We start from the raw sequence: 17,074 nt of genomic DNA on the forward strand, positions 1-17,074 counted from the left end.
AAGAAAATCCAATTTACATCTTGGTGGGAAATATGTTGGGGTAAGTGCAACAAAGCAAGTGGTTAATTGTAGTTGACCCCTTTTTTGAAAACTGGAAACTGTGTTTGAAAAGTCACGAAGAAAGTAAGTCTAAGACAACGTTAAGTTTCCAGAATTCAATACGTTTTGGGTTTTTACATATGTTACTAATCCACAGTAGGCTGATGCCCTGTGGGTACTGGCTGGCTGGCAGAGTCCACTAATACAATATACGAAGCCATGTGCTTCTGCTTACTCTCACATTCAGTCCAAGTACACTTCAGTGCTCGTGGGTTGGGCCATGGCCTTGGCCACTTCAACCTTCTAGGGGAAAATAAGCAGTAAGTAGGATCTGACTTTGTTATATATGTGAGTATTCTCAATAAATAAGACATGTATGAAGTACCTGGCAGATAGAATGAGCCCAATAAATGTTAACTTTTTAAAAATTACGTACTTGCCTTGGGTGGAACCCAGAAGTAGCAATGGAAGCTGTGATTGCCACCTGGAAGGCCTGCTAACAACCACTTGATTCAAACCTTTTATGGGATAGCACTCTGTTCTGGCTCACAAGATAAATATAAAATGAGCTAACTGTAGTTTTGCTATGTTCTCTTTGTACAATTCTGGGCTCATTTTGAAATTAGCAATTTTGGGTAGATTTTCCTAGGGTTTTTTGTTTGTTTGTTTGTTTGTTGTTGTTTTTTTATCAGACTTGCAGATAAAGTGCCCATTCTCCCACATGCTTTTCATCAGGGAAGAGGGAGAGAAGAGGAAGGGGTATACCATGAATTAAAATGAAGGAGATGGATAACAATGCCCTGCGGGATAAATATCTTAGGGTAAATTCATAACAGAAACAAAAGTATAGACGCTGTATTAACGTTTTAATATTAAAACACAAAGGTCTATAGATCACTTGGACAGCCCTAGGTTAGTCATTTTACAGACTCTGTCCCCCAAACTAGAAGATATTTTTTTCAGGGGTCATTGACCCACACAAGAAGTTAATAAAGGGTCACAGAAGAGATTAAATGTAACTTAGTTCTTGCTGGATTACTTTTAAAGGTCACAGTGAAAAGTGAAACTACTGATTTAAAATTTAGAACACGATAATGAAAACATTTAAGAACAGGATAAAACAAAACTTTATTCAATATATCCAATGATGGGAATATTTTAAATTCTATTGTACTTCAGTCACTGTGGGCAATAATGTGGTGAGAGAAAGAAGTGGAAAGAGAAAAAGTTTAGGGAAAGAAACCTTGACAGACAGAGGGAGAAACCGACACAAACTGGGAGCCAAGAAAAACACATCAACACTGGGGAGAAGCTTATTGGATTACTTTTTTAATAAACCTATTTTGTAACACTCTGTCACAATCTTCATCTGTGTTGTTGATCTTCTAACTACCATTCTTCACCAAAGGCTATTCTTCACAATTTATCAACTTTATCCTTGAAGTTCTTATAGTGCTTACAACTGTTCAACAGAACTTTCTTTGATGATAAAAAAATCCTTACATATATGTGCTGTCTTGCACAGTAGCAACTTATAATTACTGAAGATTGACATATGGCTACTGCAAAAAGGAATGTAAGTTTTTATTGTACTTCTTTTAAATTAAATAAATGTGGCCATCTTGTTGGACAGTGCAGGTCTAAGGGGCATTTACAATGGAAGGAAAATTGGTCTCAAGGCCAATAAGCAGGCTATACTTGACCACTTCATTGGCTGTCCTCTGCCTTCCTAATCCTTTGTACAGTCCTCTGTACTTTTCTCTCCCAGATGAAGAAATATGTTCTCTTTGAGAAAGCATATAAAGAATGTTCTCTTTCTGTATAAACAACAAGTTGCTGGTAGGCATTGGGGCAAAAATAACAGCCAGGTTAAAGTGTACAGGGTATATACATCTATTTCCAAGAGTTTAATTTTTTCCTTTTTATATCTTTATTGTTATTAGTATAACATGTTATTTCCAAGACTTTTAGTGCTTTGAGGAACAAGGCTTTTAGAAGTGTTCAGGACATCATGCTGTCATTTTCATTAATAATAGCTATCAATCAGCAGTCTGACTCCTGTTCCAGCAATGTTCTGCAACATTTGATCATTTCTCTCAATCTACTTTCTAATGAATTTTCTTTGTATTCATTCAGCCTTATTTCATTCAGTAGTGACAAGCTTCTCTCCCTGTTAGCAAGTAGTGGATATTTTGTTTTTTGGAAGAGCTGCATGTTGGGCCTCATATAACCTTCAAAATGAAAAGATCTGGATATGAATGAGTCACCTGCAAATCATACCAATGTCTGCCTGTCTGGGTTAGTCAGTCCCTGAGCTTCACCCCATCCTGGTAGGTAGTGCTTGTTGCATAGTGGGCTATCAACAAATACCTGCTTTATGAATGAAGGAAAGAAAGTCAGACACATGTATGGCTGGACAGTCTTTTAAAAAGAAATAAGTTGTAGACTTAAAAGAATGTATGGTTGAAGAAGAAACCAAGAAACCAAGGCATAGGTAAACACCTAAACTGCTGCCTTGCACAACAATTTCAAAACTACAACTAAAAGACAAAACAAACATCATCTAGAACCACAGGAAGGCTGGCTGAGTGGAAATTCTACAACTATTATAGAAGGAAAGAGAAAAGCACACTGAGACTCAGAGGAGCTGCAGGAGGCAGAGGTACTGAGATGTGCACAATGAGGACTGATAACTGAGTGTGCAGCTGGCTTTCTCAAGAAGGGGGGGGGGGGGAGGAAGCTCCTGACTGCGCTGAACTCCAGTTCTGGGTGAGACTCTGGGGACCCAGACTCATACAGGGTGAAACTGGACTGCCAGGAAAGAGAAAAGCACACTGAGACTCAGAGGAACTGTGGAAGGCAGAGGTACCGAGGAGTGCGTGTGGGGAGGGTGGGCAGCTGAGTATGTGGTTGGCTTACTCTAGCAGGAGGGAGACAAAAGTTCTCAAATGCACTGAACTCCAATTCCAGGGGAGACTCTGGGAATCCAGACTCATTAGGGGGGAAACTGGACTATCTGGCAGCGGATGGAACTCAAGGGCGGCTTTCTCTCAGAGGTACTTGTAGTGGTTACCATGGGACACTGAGACACAAGGGCCTATTAGGAGAGGGCTGACAGGAAACCAATGCTGTCTGCTCCACCCTGAGACTCTGCCCCATCCAAGCTGAGCACAGAGGCTTTTGCAAGTTTTATCTCATAAGGGTGTCTCCAGCACAGACGTTCTCCCAGCATAGATACAACTGTTCCTCACAGCCAACTGGCCTGGAGGTCAATTCCTCCCAGTGATACCAACAACAGTCAAGGCTTAACTACAACAAGACTGTGCACACAGCCCAGAAAGGGGTGCACCAAGAGTGTCCATCTTAGGTAACTGGGGAGGCTGAGCCACTGGGCCCTATAGGACACCTAGCACACTAAGCCATTCTATCAATTCAGGGAAGCAGCCAAAATGTGGAGACAAAGAAAGAGGTCACAAATGAAAGGAATGGAGGAAAGCAAATAACTGGATATAGAGTTTAAAACCAGTTACAAGGTTTTTCAAGAATTTTCTAGAAAAGGCTGATAAATTTAGATAGACTCTTGAGGATATGAAAAAGGATCAACTAGAAATTAAATATACACTGACTAAAATAATAAATAGTATACAAAGGTCTAACAGCAGACTAGAGAATCACAAGAATCAAGTCAAAGATTTGAAATACAAAGAAGTAAAAAACACTCAACTGGGAAAGCAAAAAGGAAAAAGAATAAAAAAAAAAATTGAAGACAGTGTAAGGAGCCTCTGGAACAACTGTAAGCATACCAACATCCAAATTATGGGGGTGCCAGAAGAAGAGAGAGAGCAAGATAATGAAAACCTACTTGAAGAAATAATGACAGAAAACTTCCCCCACCTGGTGAAAGAAATAGACTTACAAGTCAAGGAAGCACAAAGAACCCCAAACAAAAGGAATCCAAAGAGGACCACACCAAGACATATCATAATTAAAATGCCAAGAGCAAAAGACAAAGAGAGAATATTAAAAGCAGCATGAGAGAAACAGTTCATTACCTACAAGGGAGCACCCATACAATTGTCAGCTGATTTCTCAATAGAACCTATGCAGGCCAGAAGGGAGTGGCAAGAAATATTCAAAGTGATAAATAGCAAGAACCTACAACCAAGATTACTCTACCCAGCAAAGCTATCATTCAAAATTGAAGACAGATTAAGAGCTTCACAGATAAGAAAAAGGTAAATGAGTTTATCACCACCAAACCAGTATTATATGAAATGCTGAAAGGTATTCTTTAAGAAGAGAAGGAAGCACCAGTGCATGAATCTGTGCACTGGGCCTCTAATATTTTAATAACCGTGTATGATATCAGATGGGTAGGAGATTTACCAGGATGATCAGTTAGTAAGTTATATAATGTATGCTCACTGGGATGTGCACCTGAAACTAATACTGTAATTAAAAAAAATAAAGATTAAAAATAATTTAAAATAAATAAGAGGAGGAAGAAAATGGCAAAGATAAAAATTATGAACAACAAATACATATCTATCAACAAGCGAATCTAAAAATCAAGTGAATAAAAAATCTGATGAACAGAATAAACAGGTGAACATTATAGAGTCAGGTACATATAAAGGGAGTGGACTGACAATTATTGGGGGAAAGGGGTGTGGGAGAGACTGTATAAAAATCGTACACCTATGGATGAGGACAGTGGAGGGGAGGTAAGTGCAGGGTGGGGGGGGGGTGTGTGGGAACCGGATAGAGGGGAGCTATGGGGGGAAAAAAGAGGAACAATTGTAATAATCTGAACAATAAAGACTTATTAATTTAAAAAATCTTAACCAAAAATGAATGTATTGTTGAAAGTATTACAGATGTCCCTCCCTCTTTTTCCTCATTAACTCTCTCCATCCTGCTCCCATCCCCACCCCAACCCCTCACCCCCAGGCCTTCAAGTGACGGTGTCCATGGGCTATGCATTTTTGCCTGTAAGTTCCCCCAAGATAGCTTTAGAGCTGAATCTTTCATTTCGACTACTCTTGGACTAGGAGGAAAATTTTACCAATGTCTTCTCAGCTGCAATCAGAGACCAGAGAGTCGTGTTTCCCCCCCCCCCACCCCCCCCCACCCCCCCGCACACCCTTGACCTCTAAGGACATCGCTCCCCTTTCAGCTCAAGAACAGGAACTGCTGCGTCCTCCTGGGTGAGAGGTAGACACACCGAGGCTCCCAGCCCAGGAGGCAGAGCTGGGCCCGCTCCCTGCTTCCCATGGTCGCCGCCGACCCCAGCCCCCTCCCCACCCTCAGCGTCAGAGGAGCCATCCGCCCGGACCCCGACGCCAGCTTCCCGCTTGCCCCCGGGGCCTCGCGTGGGCCGTGACGTCACCGCGCCCTGACGTCACGCCGACTTGCAGCGCGGTCTCCCAGGAGACTGGGGAAGCCGTTTCGCACCCAGCGGCGTCCAGGTCTAGGTGAGAGCGGACGCGAACAGCTTCCTGAGCCGCGGGGGCACCCGGGTCCCTGGGACGCAGTTCCGGCGCGGAGGCGTGCCGGCGCTGGGAGGGGGCCGGAAAGCGGGGCGCGGCGCCCCCTGGCTGGTCCCCGCGAGCCCGCCCGGCCGCCCCCGGGCCGGGCATCCACTCCCCCCGCCGTGCGCGGCTGGGCCTCCGCGCCGCGCCTTCCGCCTCCTCTTCCTGCCGCGGCAGGGCCCGCGGGAGCGGGGTTAGCCCGGGACGCGTCTCACAAGCCTCCCTGCAGGTTGGCTGGCCTCGGAGTGGGTCTGTGTTTGGAAAAGTCCGCCGCTGGAGAAGAAAGTTTCAGGACACCTCCCGCTTCACCTGACCCTGACCTGCTGCTCCTTTTGGGTCACTCACGCCAGGGGGTTAGTTTGACGAATAGGACGGGAGCTGCCAGACCATGGAGATCCTGGTGTGGGGCAGGGAATCGGACGTGAACAGTCAAGAACGAACACTTCTGTGTTTTTGACATTTTCCTCCAGACCCTTTTGAGAGAGAGAGAGAGGGAGAGAGGGAGAGGGGGAGAGAGGGAGAGAGGAGAGAGGGAGAGGAGGAGAGGGAGAGGGAGGGAGGGAGAGAGAGAGAGAGAGAGGGAGAGAGGGAGAGAGGGAGAGAGAGAGGGAGAGAGTCAGAAACACCTTACATAGCTGCTGCCAGTTATCGCCGCAGCATCTCTAGCCAAAGGGCAGCCTACATGAGTTTAAAGTGACAGAATAAAAGGGGCTCATTTGATAAAACATGCAAAGTAATGTAAGGAACATTAAAATGAACAAATTTCCCGGTGGCCAAAAGGGAAAGAGACCTTTCCCCCTCCCTCTGCTGAGAAAGGTCTTATTTGTGAATGCTCCCTCTATTCTTTAATATGCATGCAAAGCTTTTAAAGACCCATATTGTTTTCCTTGAGGGCCAGGGAGCCATTTCTTTAAAATGTAAATATCAAGGAAATTAACTCCCCTATTTCCATATCTCCTACAGTTTTAGTTTAGGTGCCTTCTAAGCAACCACCTACTTTGTCAGTAGAGATTTGCATTCCTTAGAACAGATGCAATTAGCTAGAATAGATGGCTGTTTGGATTACCAGGTGATTTAAAATGAACTGGCAAGCTGTATTGAGGACAAGTTACCAGCTATCTTGAGAACATGGGTGTAATGGATTGTATCTGCCTGGCTGTGTAAAAAGTGGGATTTCTTTCTGCCTCTGTAATCTCATTAGCAGATGGATTGTGATATGCCTCACAGTCTGGTTAAATGCATATTCAATAACGAAATTACTATCTTTCTGCTACAGAGAGATTTTTTCTGGGTTAGCAGAATATTTTATTTTTCATTTTTCCTCAGTAATCAGAACCGGCCAGTTCTCCTTTGGTAGAATAAGACCACAAAGTTGGGATAGATTTACAAACAATCAAGGTTCTAAATCAAAACTGCCTTGTTTACACTGTCACTAGATCCATGCTCTCAAATAATTTTGTGGGTGGAATTTTGAAAGGGGATTTAGTTGGTAATTTGGGAGAAATTCTCCCAATAGAGTTTAATTAAGCTGATGCCATCTTATTTTTCTACTGGCGAGTCCATTGTAAAATGGCAGAAATGAGAATAATGAGCCTTTTGTGAATAATGAGCGCTTGCCACATCATGGTTACAGTCTGCCAAACATCACATTATTATGTATTTGGTCATGTGGGCCAATGTTAACTATGTCAGTTAACTTTACCCCATAGTCAGCTGCAGTTAACTTTACCAAACACACACACACACACAATATTTATATGGGAAGACAGATGATTAATTATTTGTTGTAAACAGCAGCTCATTAAAACAAGGGATTTTATGCTAATAGGATAGGGAGGGAATCTTCTACCATTGGTTATATAATTTTAAAAAATATTGCCACTATAAGAATTTTTGTTATATATAATTTACCTGCTACCTAGGCTGGAGTTGCTATCTCAGACTTCTAGGCCTCTCCTGACAAAATCTTACCCTGATCAAAAGCAAACAACCTCACTAATACTGGCCTTCACTAATACTGGCTCCTGTTCTTTGTCTACAGCTATTGGCCCTTAGGCCTTGTTCCCTGCTGTGGAATTGGGCCTATATCATTTTGCTCTGTTGCCACCCTTACTCCTTGGGTATCCATAAGCATCTCTCACTCATGAAATTGGACCGTCTATTCTTCCTCCATATTTGAGAAAGATTAAAAAAACACATACACAAAACCCAAATGGCTCCTCCATTCTGTGAGGTTATATGAAAGTAATGATAGAGTGTTACATAGAATGAGAGGCCCAGTGCACGAAATTCATTCACGGGTGGGGTTCCTAGGTCTTGCTGGCAATCAGGACCTATTGGTAACATCTCATCCAGTCCCGAGCTGGACGGGCCAGCCAGGGCTAACCAAGGCCAGCCAAGGCCTGCTGGCTGTCGGCCAGGGCCTGGGGGCCTGCTGGCCAGGGCTTGGGAGCCTGCCTGCTATTGGATGGGACAAGGGACCAAGGGAGGTTTGCGGAGGACCAGGGGAGATTGGCTGGCTTTGGGGGCATACTGACCACCAGGGGGCAGCTCCTGCATTGAGTGTCTGTCCCCTGGTGGTCAGTGTACATTATAGCGACTGGTTGACTGGTCTTTCCAGTTGTTCAGTCATAATGGTTGCTTAGGCTTTTATATATATAGATTATTTTATTATAAAATGAAAATCTATTAAAAGTAAAATACCTACATAAAAATAATAAAAATGTTCATTTTTAGTTAAATTTGGCACTTGGCTTCTCATACTTTGATGTTTCTTCTGTTCAGGGCCTGCATATCATATTTAATCTGATAATATATTTTTTAATTATATTCATATCACAGTTGCTTTTCTTGTTTGCCAAACTAAAATACCATATTCACCCATTATTTTAGTAGCTTTTCAGAAAAAAAAACCAAAAAAAAAAACCTCTAAAAACATCTTGAAATAAATGGTTACATTTAAAATTTTATGATTCTTATTTTGTATTTGCAAAGCAAATAATTAGTATTAAACCACCACAGAAATTACAATTGGACTACTAATTTTTTTTTGTTAAGTGTGAATACATTAAAAATGTTTTTTAATTCTTTATTGTGGAAAGTATTGCATATGTCTCTAAAGAAAAAATATTTGCAACTACAATACTATCAGTAGTCTCTGTAGGTCCTTCCTGTTCTATTGGCCTACTAACTAACCGAGAAAACCCCATTTATACTGTTTAACACTGATGAAATAAACATCTGTTTAAATAGTTATCACCATTCTTCTTCCAGCATCACCAAGAATTTATATATTTTAATTTGAATTCTTTTACATTATTCAATTCTGACCATTGTTATCAATATTTTTAGGTTATTTTACTTCAGAGCTCCTTCAGTGTATTTTGGGAAATTATGGATCGTCATGTTCCCATGCACGCATTACCTGAAGAAATCCAAAAGGTATGACATTATATTGTGTTGTTACAAAATAACATTGGAAACATGTTAGCAGGTAGGTAATTCTAAAACTTGGGGAAATGAATTCAGAGGTTCTGTATATATTTTGATCAGGGCATCTGTAATGAATTGATAAAGTGGGGAAGGAAATTATCTTAATGGTCAGAATTGTGGAATTCAATTCAGTGCAGTATTTGACCTGTGAATAAAGGCAAATATACAATTCCAGCACAGTATTTGACCAGGTGTTTGCTGAGCCTGATAGTATATTTAGGTATTTTCTAGCAGCTTTGCAGAAAACAAGGTGTTTTTAGCCGAAATCGGTTTGGCTCAGTGGTAGAGCATTGGTCTGCGGACTGAAAGGTCCCGGGTTCGATTCCGGTCAAGGGCATGTATGTTGGTTGCGGGCACATTCCTGGTGGGGGGTGTGCAGGAGGCGGCTGGTCGATGTTTCTCTCTCATTGACGTTTCTGGCTCTCTATCTCTCCCTTCCTCTCTGTAAAAAATCAATAAAATATATTTAAAAAGAAAACAAGGTGTTTTTAAAAAACAAACAAACAAACAAAAAAACACACACAAAAAAAAACCCCACTGAATTAATGTGTCAGTTTAAAATTTTAAGTGATCCTTAGTCTATATTGCAAAACAAATAATTAGTAGTAAACCACCACGGAAATTAAAGTTAGCTTGTAATTTTTTTTTATGATGCTAAGTTTTGAAGTCTCTCTCTAAGGATCTATTTCAGTTTTACCTTAAATCTTGCATGAGGTGCTGTTTTAAGCCTTTTCTCATTATATATATATATATATATATATATATAGTTAACAAGTTAACAATTCTTCTTCAGAGTTTTTTTTACTCTTCTCCCTGTTAGTTCATATCTGTCCTCAGGCAAATTCATTACTCCTATATTTAGTTTAGCATTGCATCTATTATTAACAGTATAATTTTAAAAATAGTTTTTTGAAATTGATCGACAAAATATGAATGAAATCTCAGACCTTAGCTATCATTAATCATTCAGGTTTTTTAGTAAATCTGCAGTCAAATCTTAAGCACCAGTCTGTTACTTTTTAATTGAAAAATCGCAGTCAGCTCTCAGATATGCTTTTATCCTTTGTTCATGTTGCTTTGGGATTCCTGTTACCATTGATTTAACTGGATGCTTATAGTTACTGCATGTTCTTCAGATTTATGTAAACTGCAGCCTTGCAGGAACTGGAAGGGAAGTCCAATTACCAGGAAAAAAACCTTTTCATCCACTGCATTTAATTTGTTTCAGGGTTTAAGTTAGATGTAAGAGATAGAAAGCACAAAGAGAGCTCAGCTATACTCTGCTTACCTGAGAAATGGTGCTTTTATGTGTTGATAGACATGGAATGTCCCTCCTCTCTCCCTCAACTGAATTCCTCCCATAGACTACCCTGTGTGGTAAAGATGAAAAGAAAACAAAGCCATCTGCAAGAAACAATTCCCATACTTGAGATTCCAGTCATCTGTCAGGAAGAGGATATATAATGAGATGAAAAAAAAAAAAAAAAAAAAAACACCTCTAAAAGACAGTGTATAATTTAAATGTCCTATAAGATAATAGCTTTTTTTGAGAAAGGAAGAGGTAGGGATTGGAATCCCCAAGTATTGAAATAGTCAAGGGAGGAGCTTTATGCAGGAAGTAGAACTGGGATTGGTCCCTGAAGGCAGAATATTGCTATAGACAGATAGGCTATAGAGCATGCTAGGCTAAGGGAACAGCCTACTGGTGGGAAAAAGCTGGCCAAGTTAGAGAATGTTTAACAACTTAAGCATTTTGAATATATGAGAAAGTATGTATTTATTTTGGCAAGGTTTTTATGAGAGTTGTAGAATCTCCCTGCCCCCCCCCCCCATGTTTAAGGTACTTTATAAGTAAACTAGAAGTCTGGGGCATGAAATTTGTGCACAGGGGGGGGGGGGGTGTCCCCTCAGCCTGCATCCTCCCCAATCCGGGACCCCTAGAGGGATGTCTGACTGCTGGTTTAGGCCCGAACCGGCAATTGGACATCCCTCTCACAATCTGGGACCACTGGCTCCTAACTGCTCACCTCCCTGCCTGCCTGACCACCCCTTAACTGCTCCCCTCCTCTCTCCCCCGCCAGCTTCATCATCCCTAACTGCCTCTGCCTGCTGGCCTGATCGCCTTCAACTTCCCCTACCGGCCTGGCTGCACCTCACTGCCCCCACCCTGCTTGCCTGGTCAGCCCCAACTGCCCACCCCTGCTGGCCTGGTTGCCCCTCACTGCCCCTCTCTGCTGGCTTGGTCACCCCTCACTGCCCCCACCCCCGCCAGCCTGGTCACCCGATGCAGCCTGCTGTTTAGTCGTTTGTTGTCCCTCATGAACCCCCCTTGCCGGTCTGGTCATCCCACGTAGCCTGCTGTTCAGTCATTTGGGAATCCCTCACTAACCTTCCTCTGATCTTGTCACCCCTTGCAGCCTGCTGTTCGGTCATTACTGTGAGGACATCCTGACAAATTTGCATATTATCTTTTTATTAGTATAGATCATTTAAAGATGCTGAAACCAAGCATTTCATAAATCTGCTGTTATATTCTCAAAGCAGGAATGACAAGCAGTTATCCATGCAGAGAAGAGGTCAGTCCAGGAGAAGCGTAGCTGCCTAAGGCCCTGGACTCATGTTCTGATTACACCTTTGTTTTGCTGAATGTTTAGACTATAAAGTGCAGCTTTGCACTTTTTCAGATCTAAATTAGAGACATTTCTACAACATATATTCACCCAGTGCCTATATGTGCCAGGCATTGTTCTGAGTACTGATTATACAGCAACCAAAATGTGTACATGCACCCCACAGCCTCTTAAAGAATTGTCTAAGAATAAGTTGTTTGTTTTCCATAACTTCTTAACTATGTTTGATTTATTTAGATTGCCCATAATGTACTTGTTAAATTGCCTAGTGATCAGGAAGTATATCTATGCAGTCAACTTGCATACTTCATTCTATATAGAATCATGTTAAATAGATACAGGGTGGAGCAAAATTAGGTTTACAGTTGTTCATATGGAAAATAATACAATAATCTATACTAATAAATGTTAATATGCTAATTAGATCAGGTTGACTGGATATCTTCTGGACGTCCGACTTTCTTCTGGACAGTAAAGGGGCAACCAGGCTGGCAGGGGGGCAGTTAGGGGAAAACCAGACCAGTAGGGGGCAGTTAGGGGCCAACCAGACTGGTGGGTGACCAGGTAGGGGGTGACTAAGCTGGCAAGGGACCAGTTAGGGGGTAATCAAGCCAGCAAGCAGAGGCAGTTAGGGGCAATCAGGCCGGCAGGTAGAGTCGTTAGGGGTGATCAGGCAGGAAGGCAGGTGAGTGGTTAGGAGCCAGTGGTCCCGAATTGCGAGAAGGATGTCTGACTGCTGGCAGTTGGACATCCCCATAGTGGTCCCAGATTGGAGAGGGTGCAGCTGGGCTGAGGAACCTTTTCTCCCCCGCCCCCCACCATGTACGAATTTCGTGCACCGGGTCTCTAGTTAATAAATAATACAAGAATAAACTCTGTTTTCTGTACTCACCGCTGTAAACCTACTTTTGTCCCCCTGCATAGTGTATAGGGTAATAGGAATACTTTGAATTAGAATTATTTACTAACTAGGGACCTGTTGAAGGAAGATTCCTGCAAGAACAGGGCTTCCGGGGGGCTTTCCTCCTGGTACCACCACCTCTCCTGCTTCTCCCCCCCTCCTTTTCCTGCCGCCTCTGTCTCCTACCCCTCACCCCAAGCTTTTCCTCCCGCTGCGAACTGCCCTACCCGCCCCGTCCTGCCCTCTGCTGCTGTTTTCCCTCCTGCTGCTGCAGCCTTGCTTCTGCTTTTCCTCTCTCTTCCTTCTATGCTGTCTTCAGTCTTCACTCCTCCTTCCCTCAGCATATGCAAATTAACCACCATCTTTATTGGGTTAATTTGCATACTCTGATTGGCTGTGCGTGTAGCAGTGGTGGTTAATTTTCATGTTACTCTTTTATTAGTGTAGATACTTCATTATTAAAATGAAGAAAACATATATATATATATATATATATATATACACACACACACACACACACATACATACAGTGGTGCCTCGCATAAAGAACGCCTCGCACAGCGAATGCTGCACACAACGAACTTCATTTCATGATTCATACAACGAACTTCGTTTCACACAACGAAGTCGCCCGAGCTTCCACGACCGCTTTGCCCGAGCTTCCACGACTGCTTCGCCCGAGCTTCCACGATCGCTGCCGATGTATTGCATCCTTCCGCGCAGGCACTGCAGGCAGTCGTTAGTCACTGCACTTAACTTAAGCACGTATCGCGGCAATCGTTCTTCATTACGAATTAAATCACGCACGTATCACGGCAGTCGTCCTTTTAAGTTAAACTCAATATTTTTTTTATATCATGGCTTCTAAAAAAAGCAGGAAGGTGATTTCTGTTGAAATGAAACTGGACAATGCTCAAAGGGAAGCGTCATCTGATAACGAGGAGCAACAATCAAACAATCAACCAATCCCAACTGCTGACATCAAGAACATCCTGGTCAAATGGAAAGCAGTTCAGGAGTTTACCAATGCCCACTATCCGGATTCAGCTGAAGCAAACAGGATCAACGATTTTTACTCCAATACTCTTGTCTGTTATTTCCGGCAGATGTTGGAGAAAAGAGAAAAACAAACGACTTTGGACAGGTTTTTCATGAAACCATCAGCCAAAAAGCAGAAAATGGATGAAGATGTGCAAGATTCGGTAGACTCTACTTAGACTGTCTTAAAATTTAAAAAATGTGTGTGTTTTTTTTTTTAAATTATGTTTTTAGATGTATCTAAATAAAAATAATAACAAAAAATTTATCTTTTTTATGTCATCTTAGCATATTTTATGCTACAGAACGAATTATTTTTTTTAACATGTATTGTTATGGGAAAACGCGTTTCACATAACAAACTTTTCGCATAACAAACTTTATATGATTGAGTTTTTACAGATAGGAAGAGAGAGGGATAGAAAGCTAGAAACATCAATGAGAGAGAAACATCGGTCAGCTGCCTCTGTATACCCTCTTTTGGGGATGTGCCCACAACCAAGGTACATGCCCTTGACCAGAATCAAACCTGGGACCTTTCAGTTTCCAGGCCGACACTATCCACTGAGCCAAACCGGTTTCAGCACTTCATTTCTTTATTGGGTTAAAAAGAACATGAGTGGGTGGATCGGTGCCCCTACCTTGTTCTTCTGTTAACTTTTTTTGTGTTAGTTTTTATGCTGGTTCTTCTTTCTAGAGCACATGTGTCAAACACAAGGCCCGCGGGCCAAATCCGTCCCGCCAGGCCTTGCAATGTGGCCCGCACGGCGCTGTCATCACTGCACTCCGCTGTGTTTCCATCACAATGACAGTTTATGACTGTTCAGTAAACCATTCGGCCCGCGATTTAGGCTGGATTTTAGATTTTGGCCCCTTCTCTGATTGAGTTCGACACCCCTATTCTAGAGAAACCTTTTCTGTGTGGTTTTTTTTCTTCTTCTTCTTTTCTTTCTCTGGTCATGCAATGAAGGAAGGTTAGTGTTGAAATCAGGGAAGAGAAGGTGAGGGGAGCTCTTCCTCTTTATTTCTTTCCATATTTTTGCTATGTGATATGGAAATAGGATGATTGATAACTTACATGAAAGGTACTTAACAAAGAACGTAAAAATGACTGCACTATACTGTGCTATTATTAGTAAAACTGGTAGTAGTAGAAAACCTGCAAGAAAAATTAGACGTAGTGGAGCAGATGGCCACTGAAGGGAAAGTATAGAGAAGAATGCTGCTGACAATGATAAGCTATAATTAGATAAGTCATTACCCGACTAGAAGACTAAAATTGCTAAAATCAGCTACCTCTTGATCTCATCTTTTTTAGGGAATCATAGGAAAGAAGAATAAGGTAATCTTTTGACTTTCATTCCTAGGTCTTTTTGCTTTTTATCACAATTTCTGACTGAGCATAAAATATATCTCAGACTTCTATCTCCCCAGGTGGCACAAAACAGGCCCAAGGGCTGGATAGCAAACCACACTCATCCCCTTTGTCTGCTGATAGAGTCTACGGTTTACTTTTATATGTACTTAGATCACATCTTTAAATCTGTTCCCCCTCTAGATTGAGCTGACTCATAACCTGTTTCTGCCCTCTGAAAGCTAGCAGCTTTGTTAGAATGTTCAGCCAGCTTTCTGAGAGCAGAATGCACTTGTACTAAGAGTACAGTTCTATGTTTAGGATTTTATTGCCATAATTAAAACACTTATAGATCAGCAAGGTAATAATTCTATATTTCTTCCCCTCCTGAATCTACCTATTTTAGAGACATAGGGACTCCCTTTAAAAAAAGAAGGGGGGAAAAAAAAAAAGCAGTGAACAATTTTCCTTTTGTCATTTTTTTTGCCTGGGGACATACACAGAAATCAAAACAAATGAGTGGAAAAGTCAGTTATTTTGCAAAGTGAAGCTGATCTCTCTCTTTTTAAACGGTGACAAAATGAACACTTGTAATGGGATTTTAGCTTCAGGGAAGATATTTATCACCGGAGGACACAAAATAAAATAAAGAGGCCAGAGTTGTTTATTTTATAAAACAGAAGTGGTGCTGCAAGGATTGGAGACACACTGCTCTTTCTGGGATAACAGTCCTTTTCTCTAGCAGTAACAGCTCATTTTGTCCTGTTTCGGTATAGTAATTTTAGTACTTTGAAACTTTGAAATTTATTCAGAATAACAGTTTTATATTTCCAAGCACAGATTGTCATTGCCAGGAAAAATAAACTTAATTTTCCAGGTCATTTTGGGCCGCTGTGGCTAGAGTCAGATTTTGTGTTGAGTTAAAATAGAGGAGAAAAAATGAGAAAATGGTCATAGAAATGTTAACATTATTATTCTGGAAAAGTAATGATATGTGTATATGTGTGGGGGGGTATGTATGCTGTGTTTTTAAGCAGTTGTGGTTTTAAAACCTAACAAGAAAATAAGTAGGAAGCTGTGTAATTCTTGGAGAGACTATTCACTTGGATATTGTTATCCAAGATAGGTTATTAGGAAAATGGTTTTTAAAAAAATGTACTTATGAATCTTGAAACAAATTTGCATTTGTGAATTTGTAGTCCAAAATACTTTTGTTGGCTAGCCATGGAAGGTCACAGAGTTTACCAAGGTGGGGTTTCCCAGTGGAAAAGTAGGTATTAAAGGAAATATACTTTGGAAGTATATGTAGATAAACACAGGTGTGTTTATGTATGAAGCCAACATTTCTTAAAATTTCTCAATAAAATTTGTTTATGGAAAAATCTTTGGTATTTTAGACCCAGATTGATTTTTTAAATTTTTCTAATTTTTTTTAATTAAACTTCTTATTTTAACATCATTATAGAGTCACATGCATTAATAAGAAATGATCCCATGTACTCTTCCCCCAACTTCTTCCAATGGTAGCATTTGGCAAACTATACTACCAGGCTATCAACATTAATAAAATCTGATAAAGAGGGAATATGCTAATTGACCATCATGCCCTCATAAGATGGCAGTGCCCAGTCCTCTCAGCCCCGCCTCATCCAGCTTCAATTCCTCATGCCCCTCAGTCCCACCTCATCCCATCTTGAGTCCCCCAGTCCCTTCAGCCCTGCCTCACCTAGTCCCCACAGCATCCAGCCTCATCCAGCCTCAGTCTCCCAGTCCTCTCGGCCCCACAGGGGAATGCAGTTAGGGGCAGTCAGGCCAGCAGGGGAGGGCAATTGGGGCCAGCAGGGAGGGCAGTTGGGGATGATCATGTTGGCAGGGGAGCAATTAGGCATCAATCAAGCTGGCAGCGGAGTGGTTAGGAAGTGATCAGGCTGGTAGGTAGAGTGGTTAGGGGCAATGAGGCAGGCAGGCAGATTAGTGGTTAGGAGTCAGCAGTCCCGGATTGTGAGAGAGCCGTCGGACGATTCTCCAAGGGGTCCCAAGTTAGAGAGGGTGCAGGCTGCCTGAGGGAGACCCACCCCCCATGCACAAA

The 17,074-nt window shown here is 41.8% G+C and overlaps 1 protein-coding gene across 2 annotated transcripts in view; it reads left to right on the top strand.

Moving 5' to 3' along the window:
- The first annotated feature begins 722 nt into the window (after positions 1-722).
- The window catches only part of LEKR1 (leucine, glutamate and lysine rich 1), a 122,727-nt gene continuing 106,375 nt past the window's right edge, over positions 723-17,074 (top strand). The window contains exons 1-3 of one of the 2 annotated variants that reach the window (XM_045583628.1): positions 723-1,615; positions 2,191-2,369; positions 8,922-9,011. In XM_045583628.1, the coding sequence (XP_045439584.1) occupies positions 8,964-9,011 (48 nt within the window). In that variant the 5' untranslated portion in view covers positions 723-1,615; positions 2,191-2,369; positions 8,922-8,963. Of the gene's footprint in view, positions 1,616-2,190; positions 2,370-5,185; positions 5,514-8,921; positions 9,012-17,074 lie in introns of those variants that run through there. The other variant, XM_045583629.1, reaches the window with a different exon arrangement.

Source organism: Pipistrellus kuhlii, unplaced genomic scaffold (genome assembly GCF_014108245.1).
Source record: "Pipistrellus kuhlii isolate mPipKuh1 unplaced genomic scaffold, mPipKuh1.p scaffold_m20_p_2, whole genome shotgun sequence".
Taxonomy (NCBI): Eukaryota; Metazoa; Chordata; class Mammalia; order Chiroptera; family Vespertilionidae; genus Pipistrellus; species Pipistrellus kuhlii.